This window comes from Ursus maritimus, unplaced genomic scaffold (assembly GCF_017311325.1).
Source record: "Ursus maritimus isolate PB19 unplaced genomic scaffold, ASM1731132v1 scaffold_17, whole genome shotgun sequence".
Classification (NCBI taxonomy): Eukaryota; Metazoa; Chordata; class Mammalia; order Carnivora; family Ursidae; genus Ursus; species Ursus maritimus.
The window spans coordinates 40260771-40279212 of NW_024424119.1; the positions used below are offsets into that span (position 1 = coordinate 40260771).

The 18442-nt window shown below is 47.9% G+C and overlaps 1 protein-coding gene across 1 annotated transcript; it reads right to left on the bottom strand.

Moving 5' to 3' along the window:
• Window positions 1-480: 480 nt before the first annotated feature.
• On the bottom strand, window positions 481-10168 carry WDR31 (WD repeat domain 31). The gene is made up of 9 exons (XM_008707984.2): window positions 10009-10168; window positions 9440-9569; window positions 7910-7984; window positions 7008-7152; window positions 6571-6671; window positions 5286-5353; window positions 4136-4277; window positions 2350-2512; window positions 481-641 (listed from the first exon to the last, which is right to left on the bottom strand). The coding sequence occupies exons 1-9, from the start codon at window positions 10119-10121 to the stop codon at window positions 481-483; spliced, it is 1098 nt and encodes a 365-aa protein (XP_008706206.2). The 5' UTR covers window positions 10122-10168.
• Between the last annotated feature and the right edge of the window lie 8274 nt (window positions 10169-18442).

Consider the following 18442-nt stretch of genomic DNA (forward strand, 5'->3'; position numbering starts at 1 on the left):
CTTTACCTTGCTGAGGAGCAGTGACTCGAGCTGAATGTCATGTCTACAACCCAAGCCCTCACCGGAGCTGCGCTCCCCTCTCCCGTCTGGGTAACTGTGAGGCCACCTGAGCAGTGTCTCTCCCCCCTGCAGCTTTTTCTTCTGTGGACACATGGCATAGGTCCGTCCGATACACTCCACCCCATGTTCAGACTCACACTCATACCTACAGGTCATCATTTGGAGCCTTAAACTTTGTTTTTGAAGAACAGTCCCGACGCTGAACACTGCAGGTGGATTTCCCTTAGCTGGAGAACCTCCTGTTTAGTCCATGTGTCTAAACTGCACCTGGGCTTATACTGGCTTCTGACCCTGATATACCTTCTGAGTGAACCTAAGCAGAGAATCCCACATCGCCCTCCCCGCAAGATCCCAGGGAAACACAAAGCCGCACCGAGAAAGGATGGGCCACGGTTTGATATCGTCCGGTGTCTCCTGGCCTCAGAACGCCGCCACTTCCCGCAGCTCCGGCCCTCGGCTGTGCTCCACTCTGAGCAGGTGGATTCCTCTGCCGAAACTTGTACACAGTAAGGAGACGGGGTCGCCAACAGCCAGGGAAGTCAAAGGTCCTGACCCATCCAGGGACAAGGTGAACAGGCAGGCTGGGGAGAAAGAGGGAACCAGCAGCTCAGGCCAAGGGCGCAGTGTCATGGAACACGAGGTCTCGGTGAGAAACGCGTGTAAATGAATCGTGTGCTCTCCTGTCTAACCCAGGTAAGAGCCGCATCCCCTGCTCCAGAGGACCGTGTACCCGCGGGGAGGCCAGACTCGGGTCGGCGGCGAGGCTTCAACGCCAGAGAATGGCAGGCGGACCAAACAAGGTAGGTTTCACTTAGGAGCCCCTTCAGACAGTCGGGGCCTCGCCAGCAAGGGCGTGGGGACACATCGCCCTCAGTTCCCACCCACCCAGAGAGCAGAGCAGGGCCAGGGCAGAGGAAACCAGACACGATGCTGGTCTTCAGCTGCTGGCCCCTGGGGTCTTGCTCCTTCAAGACAGAGGAAGTTTGGACCTGAAGGGGAGTCTGGGGGCCTCTGGCTGACCCGGTCTCCCTCCACCCCCATCTCAGAGGCCGCTCTTCTGAGAACCACAGGCGCGCCTGGTGGGTAGGTCAGCACGTTCAGACCTTGCTCTCCCTCGTGTCAGGCTTCTGAGCATTGACCTTGACACCAGCTGCTCTTCCGGCCTCCCACAGCTGCTACACAGGGCAGCTGGAGAGGGCACGACTTGCTGGGGGACGGCAGGGCTGTCCTCCCTACTGAGGTTTGGCTAGACATGATCTCACATCTTTTCTCTGGGGGGGGGCTACCCTATCCTCCCCTGCTGGGAGCTGACTTTCTGGAACATTACTGTAGGGGGATTTGTTATGAAATTCTCTAAGTTAACACTATTCCTGTGTCTGACAGAACCCCGGGTCCAGCACAAAACAGCATGGAGCCAGTGGGGTGCTGGTAAGGCAGCTTTCTGGAAGAAAAAAACAGCCACCTTTACTCACAGCGTTTGCCACATTTTGTGGTGTAAATACTCCCACTATGACCAAATATTCCGGAATATTTAACAATCAGTCAGTAGCAGTGGGCTCTGGCATACTTCATTAAGGATTCTGGGGTGCTGTGTTCCCTAAAACATCTTTTTCTCTGGTGCTTTGAAGTGTCATGACCCAACTGTGATCTCGACCCTTAACTGCAGCATCAAAACAGGGCCATCTTGCTGTCTCTCCTTACTCTACCTCGCCCCCACTACGCGCTGAGACTCTCATTTTAGTCCTTAAAAAAATCAATTTGAAAATGACAATCCTTGTTCTCTTTGCCAGACATTTTGAGCACCACACGTTAAAACCTAATGGCGCCTGGGTGGCACAGCGGTTAAGCGTCTGCCTTCGGCTCAGGGCGTGATCCCCGCGTTCTGGGGTCGAGCCCCACATCGGGCTCCTCCGCTATGAGCCTGCTTCTTCCTCTCCCACTCCCCCTGCTTGTGTTCCCTCTCTCTCTGGCTGTCTCTATCTCTGTCGAATAAATAAATAAATAAAAATAATGAAGAACTTCAGGTAGAAAGAATACTAAGAGCCAAATATATCTGAGCTCTCAGGAACAAGTCCGTACAACGTGGTACCATGGCTCGTGCAGTGATGGTTTCTAGCCAGAGGTTCAACAGAATCCTGGTATCTCAGTGTCATCTCTTAACCACTAGGGTCCTGGAGAGTGGCAGAACATGGCTGTCTTTGTATTTGCTGAGCAATGGAAAGAAAGAGTTTCGAGGAAGCTTTTAGGACTCCGTGCGTCTTTGAGAAACACCACCAGCAGGCTCCTTACCTCCAGTATCTTGGTTCCAGATCTTCACTTTGCAGTCGTGTGATGAGGTAGCAATTATAGGCATCGAGGCCGGTGCTCTTGGTAGAAAGACACAGGATGCAACAGTCTGGAGATGCCCCTTATATTCACATATTCTGTTCCGCGTCTGCCTTAGGTCCCACAGCTGCGGAGTGATGACACAGGCTAGCTCATGCACACACATTTCTCTAGCTTCATGCACGCTACCTTCACTGATTGCCACCTCCCCACCTTCTCGTGACCCTCCTACTCCCCCCACTTACCTACTCATGTCTCTACCCCTCGTCTTCTCCATCCCATCCACACACCCAGTCACCCAGCCGTCCAGTGATTGTTTTAAACACCAACGATCTCAAACAACCCTGGCTAAGGGTGTGGCAGGAGGGCTGCTGCCTTCCTCATTAACATCCTGGTTAGGGAAGTGAAAGCTCCAGCCTCTACAGCATGATGGGACAGTATGGGGTTGCCTACTTCTTTTTTTTTTTTAAGTTTTTTATTTGTTTTAGTCATCTCTACACCCCATGTGGGGCTCAAACTCATGACCCCAACATCAAGAGTCTCATGCTCTTCTGACTGAGCCAGCCAGGCGCTCTGGGGTTACCTACTTTCTATGACAGCTCGAGAGCTGCCTGACATCAGCCTCTTGGCCTCTGTGGGTTCCGTGGAGACCCCACAGTTGGGAGCACCTTCTCAGGAGTACACAGAGGTACAGACCTTTTGATTTATTGCCTGCATGCTGAACCTTGGTATATGAAGACGAGACTCTCCAACAAAGGAGGTGACGGTCCTGCCAATCCCACTCTTGTTGACACGATCAGACCACAGCTAGAGATCAAAGTTCACGGAAGAGAGCAAACTGAACTGTGTCCAAAAAATAATGAAGTCACTGGACACCATGTCATTCAGGAAAACAACATTCAGAGAAGAGAGCGATCTGAATCGTGTCCGAAAAATAATGACATCAGAGGACACCACGTCAGTTGTAGGAACTGGAAATGCTTAGCTTGGTGAAGACATACTACATCAACAGCCTGGGATTCAACCCCTCAACCTCCACTTACTAGAGGTGCGCTCTTGTGCAAGAGATTTCAACCTGCCGTGCCTCGATTTGCTCATCTGTAAAATGGGAGTTATAATGAACCTAACTCACGAGGTTGTTGTAAGGATTAAATGAGATGATGCATGTAATGTGCTCAGGCCCAGTGCCTAGCATGTTTGGTACAATGGGAGCTGTAACTGGTCTAGTTGGACTAGATGCCCCTTTAACTTGTATTCTACAACGAGGAATCCGAGGTACTTTGGAGGAGCCAATGCAATCTAATCCACAAGTACTTGCGAGGAAAGGTATATGGATAAGGGTTGGGGTGGGCCGTTGACCAACACCGGAGCCTCGGACTCCCTGAGGAGCTTGAGCCTTCTTCACTGTGACCACAAGTACAACAGGAATACACTTGGCTCTTCGAATAGTCCCACCCCTTTCTAAGCTCTGCTGGGAGCAGGGACGTTCACAAGCTGGTTCTGTGTTTAGCACCTTCCTAACTTGACTCCCATCCCATCCCTCTGTCTACTACCAATTCAGAGCCCAAGGCTAATGGAGATGTCTTGAGAGATGCATCTGGAACGCAAAGGCTCACTTACAGTATGCACTTGGAATAGGCCTGAGCCAATAGTAGAGCTGGCCTGTGGAGCCCTATATAGACAGAGGTCAGAGGAAGTACTTTGCTCATCAGCAGCCAGACCCCAGACACCCCCCCCCCCAGTTTCTTACCGTGGCTTCGCAGCCTTCCCCTCCAAAGCCATTGCTGCAGGAGATACACTTGTGTCCGTCCTCACTGACCTCGCAGTAGGTCTGAATATGCTGCTTTGCGGGAAACATATGAGCTACCTGCAGCCCCCGGCTGTCCCATAATCTGCAAGAAATGACCGCAGGAAAGGAGTCTGTGGTAAATGTGTCTGAAATACCCACTAACACAAGCCTCGGCCCTTTGCTGCTTCGGCCGGTCAGGGGGAATGTCACGATTTACCTAAAACCAGGAGTATGAACCAGATCAACCTTGGAGACTCCAAAGCTGCCAGGAAATAACCGAACTGAATGACATCTGACTTCTTTCTATTTTAAGATCCAGTTAATAGGAATTTAGACCACACACCTTAACTCTACAAGTTAATTTGTTAATTTGGCCCTTTTGGGATACTGCTTTCAAGGGACAAGAGGATATTTCTGTGCCTGTGACTTAATTTTTTTTTAAAGATAGTTACTATGATCCAGAGGAGCAGTCACCATTCCAGAATCAGATACAAAAGACCTGCAGGCCTTGGCCCACCTGGGCCGTGGGGTGCATAGGGGAGTGTTTTATTCGGCCTCTCGTCTCATTTTCACCACTTTACCTCCTTCTTCCTATTTTCTAAGTAGAACGAATCTCTTCTGTGATTCAGAGTGTCTCGTTGTGCTTTCTACTCAAGAACAACTGACTTCATTTGACTCCCCTGACAGGGATTTGGACCCATTGCCCCAGACAAGGCTTCCCCGAGGGCTGGGTGACTGAGAACATCTGGTGTCAAGCAGGGCTGGCAAGTGGAGCCAGGCAGCTCGAAGGGTGGGACAAGCCAGTGCCGGGGCCTGAGGTCAATCTGAGTATGTTCACACAGGGGGCGAGGGTGGGGCCAGACGGAGTCAGCTGCTTCAGAACCATCCAGGACAGGGCCCTTTTCCTGGCCCGACCTCCTGCCATTCAGCCTCTACCCAGATGGTCCAGGGGCCCAGGTCAGAGAGACCCCAGCCCCAGCAAGGGGCAAAGCGACAGAAGGCCCTGGGAAGGCACAGCAGTGTGGAGAAGCAGAGGGGGAAGGGAGTCAGATAAGCATGGGAACCACAAACCTTCACCAGAAACACCTTCACGGCTGCTCAGTAAGCCCACCTGATGGTTTTATCTTCAGAAGTCTGTAGTACGTATGGTTCTTGGGGGACCCAGCACAGGTGAGTGACCTAGAAAAAGCAAAATTTTCAAAACTTCTCCATACCAAGTCATTCCTCTACGGCAATTCCTGTAAACTGTGCTAAATAGCGTCTCTCCGCCACTTCTCCAGGACGCTGACGCGTACCTTTGACTTGGAGGGAGTCTGTGCTTTGCAGATGCCCAGCAGTCACACCCTACTGCCATGCCCCGGATCAGCAGCAGCAGTGGTGGCAGCCGGGCCAGTTGTGAATTCCCGAATGCACGCAGGCGCCCACACATGTGGTGGGGCACGGCTGGTGCGTGGCAGCTAAGGAGAGCAGCCCCCGTTCTATGGTGGGACCGCTGCAACCCTGGTCTTAGGCCTCACAGGGTTCAAGAAGTGTTCTTTCTTTTCATCCCTGTAGCCCCCTGCTGGACAGGCGTGAAACAGTTTTCAAAACAGCCCAAGATGACAGGATTTTCTTCCAGCAACCTCCATAGGTATGGAGGGCATAGGGCGAGCGTACCTTGCCACAGACAGTTGTATTCAAAATTGGAAAAGATGACCATGAGTGTTATTTAATGACCACTAAAGGAACATCTATCGTGTCAGGTCATAGGATTCTCTCCATTTGATAAATGAAGACACCGACATTCTAAGTGACTTCCTTGGAGTAACACAGCTAAAATGTGATGGCTCTTGGGGCGCCTGGCTGGTTCAGTTGGTAGAGTATGTGACTCTTGACCTCAGGGTTGTGAGTTCAAGCCCCATGTTGGGTACAGAGATTACTTTAAAAAAAAGTGATGGATCCATAACTTGAACCCAGGTCTGACTGACCTCAAAGGCTGTGGAGTTTATATGCCAGTCTGCTACCAGAAAACACTGGTCTTCATAAACAGCAAATTAAACATAAAGCAAAGGGTCATGCTTGTTTCTCTGCGCATAAGCTGTGAGATCCTGGAGGAGAGGGACTGTGTCCTTGGCCACTAACCCTGGTCCAAGCACAGCAGATAAGGAATAACTACACTTTGAGGGAATAAAGGAGGACACTATGAACAAGTGGAGGTGTTCTTTGGAGCAGAAGACTTTAAAGAGATCATCCAGCCTGATAACCCCGAGAGGCCAGGGTCTGACAGTTCAGGGTGAGCAAGAATGAGGCCCCAAGCCTCTACTGCCTGGTGTGTCTCCTGATCTCTCTTCCAGGCTCTTTGCCTCATCCCATGCCCCCTTCTGCTGTCCTACTCTCTACCGACTTTGAGTTTCTACCAGGTTCCTGGAGATGGAAGCTCTCTCCACGCACTGTCCGGTCCCAATGTCCCACAGAAGCAGGGTGTTGTCCCGGGAGCCAGTGCACAGCTGTGAGGAGTCTGGGGGAACAAGGGAAAGATGGTCCATGAGATGGGCCTGGCACAGGGCTTTTCAGAAAATACAATGGCGGTGGGGTGGGGCGGGGCGGGGTGGGGGGCACCCGGGTGGCTCAGTAGGTTGAGCGTCTGACTCTTGGTTTTGGCTCAGGTCTTGAGCTCATGGTCGTGAGATCGAGTCCCAAGTCAGGCTCTGTGCTCAGTGGGGTCTCTGCTTCTCCTCTCCCTCTCCCACTGCCCTTCCTCCCACTCACGCACTCTCTCTCTCTCAAAATAATTAAGTCTTAAAAACAATTTAAAAAGTACGACGGTGTTGGGTAGAGGTCTGTCTGACTTTACCTGGACTCACAGCCAATCCAGTGACCACCATGGCGTGGCCAGAGAACTGCTGCCTTGGCTGGCAGGGGCCACGCAAGTCCCACATCATGACCGTCCTGTCTCGAGAGGCGCTGAAGAAGCGGCTGGACCCGTGAATACAGGCTATCTGTCCAAGACAGAAAAGGCTCCGGTGTGCTTGTTTGATTGGACTTGGAAGTGGGCAACGGGCCCGGGCTGTGGGCGTCAGAGCGCATCGGGCTGGGAAGGCACTGCATGCGGGCGTCAGCACCCTGCTCCGCGCTGTGAGTGTGGCTGCTGCCTGGTTTCCTTACGATAGAGTCTGTGTCTCCACTCCGATTTTCAGTTCATTGAGGGGGGATTTCAGGGAAGGGAGTTGTAGAGACTGGCATTCTCTATCATCTTTGCTGGAAGCTCACTCTGCCCTGTAACGCTCTTTTAACAAATTAATTTTTATTTAACCGTTGTTGGCTTTTTAAACATTTCCCCAACTAGACTCGAAGGTTCCCGAGTAGAGAGATTTTATCATTTATTTATTTATAAATTTATTTATAATAAATAAAATTTACCACTTATTATTTATTTATTTTTCTAGCTACAGTCAGCACACAGGCAGCCTTCAGTACCTGTCCCTGTTGAGTTAGGATAGGCAGGGGGAATCCTCTGTTTATCACCTCAGCTTTAAGCGCTTAGTGACAAAATAAAAATCATGTCTGATATGTCTGTAACAATAGCTAAGGGAATGGTTTGCTCTGCTTTTCCTCGAGGAGGGCTTCATGGCATCAAATGAAGCCTTTGCATTTTGTTAAGACGGAATATCCAGTCACTCTTACTATCTAGAGCTCTTGGATACTCCTTTATTCAACTCCAAATTCCCTCCACGATAATGATCATTTGATAATTACCTTAGTGATCTCTCGTTCGTGTCCTTTGAGCCTTCTCACGGCATTTCCGGTTTTCCAATTATAGGCCACCACTGTCTGAGGAGAGTCATTGGAGTCATTAGAATCTCTGTAATATTTTAAGTAAATTTTTATTCAACTGAAACAAGCCTTTACTTCATTATCTTCCTAATTTCTCCCTCTCTGTCAAGGGTCTTGCATTTGGGTTTTATTGTTGTAACCCTCATCCTGTCCCCCTACATTGATTTTCTTTTCTTTCCTCCTGACAGGTGCTCTGTCTTTTTCCAAGGCAATGGGCCACTGCTCTGAGCCTTACTGACGGGTTCAGGAGGACAGTCCCCAAGGGGAACGGGCTCGACCTGAGGTTCTGGTCAGAGATGCTGAAGTAGAATTCTACATGGGATTAGAGTTTTTTCCCCTAATTGGGTTGTACTTTTAGTGTATTTTTTAAATGTTGCCATTTAAAAAAAAAAAAATTTACTGGGTGCCTGGGTGGCTCAGTCAGTTGAGCATCTGACTCTTGATTTTGGCTCAGGTCATGATCTCATGGCTCATGGGATCAAGCCCCACAATGCGCTCTGCGCTCAGCAGGGAGTCTGCTTCTCCCTCAGCCTCTCCTCCTCCCCCCTCCCGCTCTCTCTCTCTCTAAAATAAATAAAATAAATCTTTAAAAAAAAAAAGAATCCATGAAATACAGTATGAAATGAGAGGAATTAAAAGAATCAACATTTTTGCTACTAATGTCCTAGCTGTGAGTCCTGTGATAGACGCAAATATGGGGGGAGAAGCAACCAGATTCAGTGACAGTGGGAGGAAGGACAGAAACACAGAATTATAATACTCGCCAGTGTAAAGATTTTGACAAAAGAGCAGCATTAAAGAGACTGGAAGTCTCATTTTCTTTTAAATGATTATTTATTTATTTATTTATTTATTTATTTATTTATTTATGGAGAGGGAGAGAAAGAGAGAGAGCACACAAGCAGGGGTGGGGGGCAAAAGGAGAGGGGGAGAGAATCTCAAGCAGGCTCCAACTCCCCACTGAGCATGAAGCCTGATGCGGGGCTCCATCTCACCACCCTGAGATCATGAACTGAGCCGAAATCAAGAGTTGGCTGCTTATTGACTGAGTCACCTGGAGACCCCAAGAAAGTCTCCTTTTGATGACAAATAGCTCCTGTGTCTTGTGTGGGTATGAAAATGGATTGGTCAGAATAATACTTGCCATTTATGAAAAACATGGTGGACGGTCTGGCACATCGCTTAAGATCTTACCACCTAATCCTCACAACTGTGCTGAGAGGCTGGCATTATCATCCCCGTTCCGTGGATGTGGAGACCGAAGCCCACGAACAGTAGGTGACTGGCCCAGAGGAACAGGAAGGGGCAGAGCAGGGACTCAGAGCCAGTCTTCCTTAGTCTAAAGCCTGTGGTTTTACACCACTCAACGCTAAGCTGAGTAATATCTTCCTTCCCAAATATCTTCCCTTCTCCACAGTAAGCTGGTTCCCTGGGAAGCACTGCAAACCCCACCTTATCTTTTCCTCCAGAGACACACAGGTCTGAGTTCAAAGCAGCCACGACAGAGACACTATCCACGTGAGCTGGGCTATACTCCGGACAAGCTTTAGTTTGAATTCTCTCTTCTGTAATTCCGTCGGGCCTGCCAAAGAGAGGATGGCAAATGAGAGGCCCACGGGTATGGAGTGCAGGGGGGCAGGGGAAGATGAGGTAGGAGGGGCCAAGCTGAGGAGAAATCTGGAAAAGGAGTACAGAAGGAAGACCCACGGCCATTGCCAGAAATGGGATCATTAATGCTGAGCACGCTGAGAACATCTGAAGGACCAGAATCCGATAAAGGGGAATCCTGAAGTCAAGAAGCCAGGAGTCTCTGCCCACCCCAGAGCGTATTCCCAAAGACGCCAGGCCCCTCTGAGTGGCTGCAGGCACCAGCCCACCAGCTGCTTCTCATCCAAAAGAAAACAGACCAAACTGACTGTCAGGGAAGGTCATCAATAATCGCTCTGGGCCTTCTCTTTCTTTAGTAGAGACTTCTAATGCGCCATGACAAAACGTGGGATCCCAAGGTAGGATGGCCGTACCTGTATTTGTAAGTGCTGTGTTTGAGTTTGCTTTGCAGTTTCCCCATCCCTGCACAGAACCTCCACGAATTGCGCGAAGGAGCTCCTTGCAGATGGCAGCCGAGCGGCAGCATCCCCTGCGGCTGCTGGAAGTTCTCGTCCCTGCTTAGTAAAAAGAATACATACTGTTCATGTTAGGCATGATAATGGCCGTCTGGGGACGTAAAAATAAAGCCTTATTTATTTATTTATTTATTTATTTATTTATTTATTTGGCAGAGAGCGAGAGAGCACAAGCAGGGGAAGCGGCAGGCAGAGGGAGAAGCAGGCTCCCCGCTGAGCCGGGAGCCCGATGCAGGACTGGATCCCAGGACCCTGGGATCATGACCTGAGCCGAAGGCAGATGCTCAACCGACCGAGTCACCCAGGCCCCCCAAGCCTTCTTTTTTTTAAAGACTAATTCATTGTACTCGATTGCTTTTCCTCTTTCCCTTGCCTCTTCTTATGGCCCTGGGAATGCACCCTCCCATAAAGCATTAGCAGATCAGCAAAAACAAAACCAAAACTAATTTTAAAAATACAAAGCGGTTTCTTGGGGCACCTGGGTGGATCAGTAGGTTAAGCAGCTGCCTTTGGCTCATATCATGATCCCAGGGTCTGGGATTGAGACCCGGGTCGGGCTCCCTGCTCGGCGGGGAGTCTGCTCTCTCTCCCTCTGCCTGCCGCTCCCCCTGCTTGTGCTGCTCACTCTCTCTGTCACATAAATAAATAAAATCGTTTTAAAAAACACAAAGAGGTTTTTTTTTTTTTAAAGATTTTATTTATTTATTTGACAGAGATAGAGACAGCCAGCTAGAGAGGGAACACAAGCAGGGGGAGTGGGAGAGGAAGAAGCAGGCTCATAGCGGAGGAGCCTGACGTGGGGCTCGATCCCATAACGCCGGGATCACGCCCTGAGCCCAAGGCAGACGCTTAACCGCTGTGCCACCCAGGCGCCCCCAAAGAGGTTTTCTCAACAAGTTAAATGTAGAATTACCATATGACCCAATAATTCTGCTCCTGGGAAGATAGCCAAAAGAATTGAAAGCAAGCATCCGAACAAAAACGTACACATGAATGTTCACGGCAGCACCGTTTACAACAGCCAAGAGGGGAAAACGACCCAAATGTCCATCAATGGATGAATGAACAAACAAAATGTGGTATAGCCATACAATGAGTATTATTCAGCCATAAAAAGGAATAATGTACTGAAACATACTATAACATGGATGAACCTTGAAAACATCATGTTAAACACAAGAAGCTAGACACAAAAGGCCACATATTGTATATGCCATTTAAAGGAAATATCCCTGGTCGGAATCTATATAGGGAGAAAGCAGGTTACTGGTTGCCAAGGGCTGGAACGATGGGGGAATGGGATGGCTACTCTAATAGGTACAGAGTTTCCTTTTTGGATAACAAAAACGGGCTTGAACTAGACAGTCGTGACGGCTCCATGACATTGTCTGTGTACTAGATAAGAATAAATGTTATGTTACACGTATTCTACCACAAAAAATACTAGGAATGTGTATTTGAAACTAAGAAATAATTTTTACCAGTGAAGCTTCTGGAAAGAGCCTTAGTTATTCTAAAAGTTCATAACCTTCCTAGCTTGCCGGTTTGTTTTTAAATAATTTCATGTGACACTTCTCTAAATCGGTGTGCCACATTATGAGGTTATCTGTAGTAAGAATGAGATATAAGGGGCACCTGGCTGGCTCAGTCGGTAGAGCATGTAACTCTTGATCTCAGGGCTGTGAGTTCAAACCCCATGTTGGGCATGGAGCCTACTTAAAAAAAAAAAAAAGAGATGTGAGAGCTGATGACACTAAATGAGACAATACAGGTAATGACCTAGACCAGTAGTTCTTAGTGTGATCTGAGGACCGATGGGGATTCCTGAGACCCTTTCAAGGAGTATGCCTCTCCCTCTGCCCTTCCTCCCTGCCCCCCCAACTCGTGCTCTATCGTGTGTGTGTGTGTGTGTGTGTGTGTGTGTGTGTGCTCTCTTTCTCTCAGATAAATAAATAAAATCTTAAAAAAATAAAATAATTATTATTTTGGGGGGTGGAAGGGGCAGAGGGAGAGGGAGGGAGAGAATCTTTTTTAAAAAAAATTGTTTATCTGAGAGAGAATGCGAGAGAGAGCATGGCAGGGGTGGGGGGAGGGAGAGGGAGAGGGAGAAGCAGACTCCCCGCTGAGCGTGGATCCCAATGCAGGACTCGATCCCAGGTCCCTGAGATCATGACCTAAGCCAAAGGCAGAGACTTAACCAACTGACCCAAGAGAGAACCCTAAGCAGGCTCCAAATCCAGCACGGAGCCGGACACGGGCTCAATCTCACGACCCTGATATCATGACTGAGCTGAAGTCAAGAGTTGGACGCTTGACAGACTGAGCCACCCAGGTACCGCTAGGAAATGAGTTTCTTACAGGCATGACCAGCCCAGCTCCAGGAAGACTGGTCTACAGGAAGAACAGCAGCTAAAATTCACCGAATATTCTCAATGACACCATTAAAAAACAGTTTTCCAGAAGAATTTCAGCTTACATTTTGAAAAGCTGCCAGAATTGACCTCCGGACAAGATAGGTAACCATACAGCAGCACAGTGCGGTGACAAGAATGTTGTGTGTGGCTCCAAGAGCCCTGGGCTCCAGCCCCAACTCTGCCTCACCCCACTATGTGTCCCTGGGTTCCTCCATTCCCTGCTCTGCACCTCAGCTTCCCCATCTGTCAATGAGGACACCAGATCAAATGATTTTTAGGAGACTGTGTGTTCCATGAGAGGAAGGACTCGCTCATACTCATCTCTGTACCTCAAGTGGCTTGCACAGTAGGGCAAAACATGTCTTGGTAAGTAGTGTGAATCTAAGGTCCCTTCTCGTTCAGACATTCTCTGTAGTAAGTATCCAGGATAATTTTCAAAAATCTTGGGATGTTGTATTGCTTATAGACAGAGGTTGCAGGGCTTCCTAACTGCCAGCACAGCCCATTTTTCAACATTATCATCAACCTAAGGACAGATGCCATCCATAGATCTAGGTCACCAAAAACAGCAGATGCTAAAATTGGATTGGCTTTGCTTAACCCTGATTGGATTCTCAGCTGATATCTTCAGAGAGCCGTATTTCCCATCTGAAGAGCTCTCACAGGCCGTTCTAAGCAAAAGATAACTTTTAGAATTACTTACCCCCAAACCAATAGGATTTTCTTGGTGAGCTGCCATATTCAATACTTTGTACTGTTTATCCTTTGGAAAATAGTTCAGGCAGCAACTTCCTAATCTCTGTAATTACTGAAAAGACGCTTAAATTAATCTCTTTTCTAAGCATATGTTTGCACTGAAAGGAGATTCACAAGGTAAATAAAGACCTTGTTTAATGAAAGAGAATGCCGTGTAGTTTTCCCTCACAAAGAAAGAAATATCTTACAAAATTCCAAGATCATATAACTGGCACATTTCCAACAATTAATAATATGTCTGTTTTTATCTTCATTTATTTAAGTAGTTCTACACCCAACGTGAGGCTTGAACTTACAACCCCGAGATCAAGACTCGCACACTCTACAGACTGAGCCAGCAAGGTGCCCGGATATATCTATTTTTAAATATACAAAGTAAGGGGGCACCTCGCTGGCTCGGTCATTAGCGCATGTGACTCCTGATGTTGGGGTTGTGAGTTCGAGCCCCATGGTGGGTGTAGAGATTATTAAAAGAAAATCTTAAAATATATATATATATCTCCTACTCTAGTTTTTTAGATTTTTTAAAAAATTTGTGAGCAAGAGAGCAGAGCTAGAGAGAGAGAGGGAGAGAGCGTGCACAAGCTGGGGGTAGAGGCAGAGAGAGAGGGAGAAGCAGACTCCCCGCTGAGCAGGACCCTGGAATCATGACCCCAGCCAAAGGCAAACACTTAACCCACTGAGTCACCCAGGCGCCCTATTATTATTATTTTTAAAGATTTTATTTTAAGTAAGCTCTACACCCAATCTCAAACCTACAACTCCAAGATCAAGAGTCACATGCTCCACCGACTGAGCCCGCCAGACGCCCCCAAAGTAGGATATATTTAAATCCTTAAATACATCATTAAACATTTTTATTTTACTCATAGGACTTCTGTTCAAAAATTTTCAGAGCTGACCGCTACTGTTTCTGCGAGAAAGGCAATTTCTCCTGTTTAAAATAATACTTCAATAAGTATGAATCAGAATTTGAGATGGAAGAGCTTTTCAAAATCATCACATATAAACCCTTTATTTAAAGATCCGAAGAATCAGGGCAGAAACATTATCAGCTCAAAATTCTAATTCTAATCTGCAGTTCACTGCGGTCTTGGGCAAATCGCTGAGCCTCTTGGCGTCTGTTTCATATACGTAAAATGGAATAATATTTCTCACTGGGTTTCTGTTAAGATTAAAGGTAGCACTCATGATGTGCCAAGGATTTTTCTAAATGCTTTATATTTATTAACTCTTGATTAATTCCACAAGCCTCTGAGCTAGATGCCGTTACTATCTTCATTTTGCAGATGAGAAAAGTGAGGTGCAGAGATGTTATAGAACTTGCCCAAATTTACAAATGAGCTGCAAATCAGTGGCAGAGCTGAAACCTGACTGCAGGCAGCAGTCTCCGAGGCCTTGCTCTTGATCGGCATCGTGTAATGCATTTCCATAAAAGCTAGCGCGTGGACAGCCCTCAGCTGGCCTGGCTACCGGCATGATTGCTAGATTAACAGTGATAGCAACTGAAAGGAGCAATTTCTGCCAACTTCACCCTTAATACCACGGTTAACACACACATATTAAACATACGTAACAAATATACACGGAGAATATATACAAATAGGTATATAAGTCTGAAGAATATTAAATTGAAGCCAATTATGTCTCCTGGCCAGAGTGATTGATCACATAAGGCTAAGAACTCATTAAGTTATATATTATATACCAAGGCAATTTAAAATCTCAACAACCAAGTGTACGTACTTGGATAATGTCCATGTAGTTGTGATCTATTATGACTCATCTAAGCAGTGAAATTCTATTCAGTTATCCTCTACTGTTTATACTGTGAACATGCAATATACTTGAGAGGAGGGACAGTGTCTTGTTCATTTTTGTATCTGACCTCTAAGCGTAGGCTGGGAGAATGGATGAAAGGCAAATATCTGTGGAATGAATGAATGGACAGCATGCTAAGGTGAAGTCTGTTTGGAAAGAAGCTTTTTTTTTTTTTTTTTTTTTTTTTTAAGTAGGCTCCAGGGTCGCCTGGGTGGCTCAGTCGGTTAACCACTGGACTCTTGGTTTTGGCTCAGGGTTGTGAGATCTGGCCCAAGTGGGACCCCTGCGGTGTGGCTCTGTGCCCAGCATGGAGTCTGCTTGTCCCTCTCCCTCTGCTCCTCACAACCCTCCTCTCCCTGCTCATGTTCTCTCTCTCCAACAAATAAATAAATCTTTAAAAAATAAAAAGAAGGTAGGCTCCATGCCCAACGCAGGGCTTGAACTCAAGCTACCCCGAGGTCAGGAGTCACATGCTCTGCTGACTGAGCCAGCCAGGCGCCCTGCAAGCTTTTTAAGGACCCAACAACATAAGGTTCCTTCAAAATTGCCCAACAACAAATCATTCAGGGAACAGTTACCTGGGCTCTGTCCCAGATTTCAGGTCAGGAAAGGCTGGAGAGGACTTGGAAAAGCCATAAACTCAGTTATGGCTTTGGAATATCCTCGTTGGTTCCAGAAGACACCAGGCCTAAATCTGAATCCCAGGGCCCATTTCTGCCCCAATTTGCTTTCCATAGACCTTAAGATACCCAGTGGTCACTCTAAACATAACTCAGAGAATTCTCTTTTAACTCTCCTATGCAGTATTCCTTGATATACTCCAGCATATGTCCAATTGTTATTTTCCATGAAGAAAGGGGGACTCAGAGGGTTGTGACTTCCTAAGAGTCACACGAGGCAGAGCTAGGGTACCAGACCTTATTTCCCTGGTCTCCTGGTCCAATCAATGTTCCCTTAAGTGTTGATTTCGTATCTCTCTCCCTCTCCCCAAATCTTCTGCGCACAAGGTATCAAACCGAAAGCTCAAATACAAGCAAAGCCGCAGTGGAAGCACTGGAATATGATCTGATTCGACACTCTAATGGTACAGATAGGGGAAACTGAGGCCCAGAGTCTCCCAGGGAGTCAGCACTCGGTCAGAATGTCCAAGGTTGCCCCAAGTTTGGGGGACAACCTATGTACAGTTTTTCCTTCCAGTCTCTTAGATCACAGATGTCCCCCACTCTATCCATGTGGACTACCAAAGCTTATCTTCTATGTGAGGGGATGGGTAGGGTGGGCTGGGTACTTCACCCAAGATGGGCGGGGGTAGCACCACCCAACCCAAGGCCGGCCCTCGAACTCCCCGCTTTGACCAGGTGGGCGGCTGCAGCCAGCGAAGAGCGAGGGCTCCCACCTCCCCGCGCCCCTAGCAACGACGCGCGCGTCGCTAGGGAGGGAGCCCCGGCGAAAAGCCTCCGGGCTCTCTCCCCGCCCCCGAACCCCAGTTCCGCTCGCCGGCCGTCTCCCGGAGGCCGGGCCCAGAGCGCCCAGCCCTGGTTTCTGACTGGAACAACGCGGTGGTGAGGTTCCAGAGAAGAGGACGGTGGTGCCCAAAGACCGCGCCACCAGGGAATCTATATAATGCAAGAAAAGCGGTACCACCTACCACAGTAATAGTCACCGAGGAAGTACTGAATAAATGTCATCTTTTATATAAGTATTCACCCGGATGGAGGTGGTGGTATCTTTCTTTGGAGTTTTCTGTGATTCCACCCCGTGATCCCTCTTTTGGACACTTCCCCAGGTTCTTCCCCCCCCCCACACACACAGTCCTATTCCTTCCTTCCTTCCTTCCTTCCTTCCTTCCTTCCTCTCTCTCTCTTTTCTTCTCTTCTCTTTCTTTTTTTCTTTTCTTTCTTTCTCTTTTCTTTTCTTTTCTTTTCTTTCATCAAACCGTTACAGCCCAGCACCACAGCAAAGAGACCCCTCAATACCTTCTTGAGATCCAATGGGAAGACAGTTCCAGAAACTAACAGCAGCTGCAGGTACATTGCTTCCAGACTAGAGTCTATTCATTTCTGTATTCCTAGTGCACGGGGTTTGGTGTAGAGTAAGGGTTTGTTGAATGTTGAATGAATGAATGAACGAATGAATGAATGAATGAATGAATGAATGGGATCCGAGCCAACATTTCTCTTGCACCCAGAAGGGACCTGCTGCAGTGCTGATCTCCCAGCAAAACTGCCTTCAATGAAGACTTGTGGAGTTTCTGAAAGTTGGTTGCCTGTGGGAACAGGAGTAGGGGTGGGAAGAGAAAATTACCTTCACAGAGTATTAGGGCTGGCCATTGGGTCTATCTTCCAATGCAAAGAGGCAATACCCTCCACAGCATTCCTGATGGGGGTTCCTTTAGCCCCTGTTGATCTCTCTCATTACTTTCTGAGTCTGTCCTGTTGTTCCTGACAGGAGCTGGGATCTACCCCCACACAACACCGATCTTAGTTCAGAGCTGAAGGCTCTCCCTACAAGCTTAATCCCTTTGCCCACAACAACCTGGCAAACTTCAACCAGGAGAGACTGATTGTTTTGCGCTGAGTCACTGGGCTAGGCTCAGTGCAGCTACAGAGTTGACTTGCCTGATCCCTGCTGTCAAGATTTTCCAGCTCTGAGGATGCAGCTCTTCTAGAAGATGCTTTAGGCTTGAGGCACCTGAGACTCCCAAACTGGTATCTCTAGCCACACTTCTCCTTACACCTGTATATCCACCTGCTTTCTGTCCATCTCCACCTGGCTGTGACTCATACTGAAAACATCATCTTCCCCCCAAACCTGTTCTTCCTCTTTTCCCTCTGAGTGCTGGGCACTACCACTCACCAGTCACCCATGCCAAGGATCTTGGAGTCATTTGTAACTTCACTCTCTCTTCCTTGTGCCAGAATAAATCCCCAGACTTCTTAATTTTGCCCCTGAAATAGCCTTAAAAAAAAAATCTGTCCACTTCTCTCTACCCACCACCTTGGTTCAAGCCAAGATCATGCCAGAGTGTGAAAATTCTTTGTAGCTTCTGTTATCGGGGCTGGTCTTGTAACTTATATTGACCAATAAAATGTGGTGGAAGTGACATTGGCTACTTCCGGGTTTAAGCCTCAAAGAGCTTTGTAGTCTCTGCTCTCATCTTCTTGGACACACTGCCACCATGGGAAGAAGCCCAGTCTAGTCTGTTTAAGACACATGGCCCATCCGATAGCTAACACCGCAGGGTCAACATGTGAGTGAGAATATCTTAGACCATCCAGTCCTAAATGAGCCATCAGATGACTGCAAAGACACTAGTAACCATCAGAAGAATAGCCCACCTG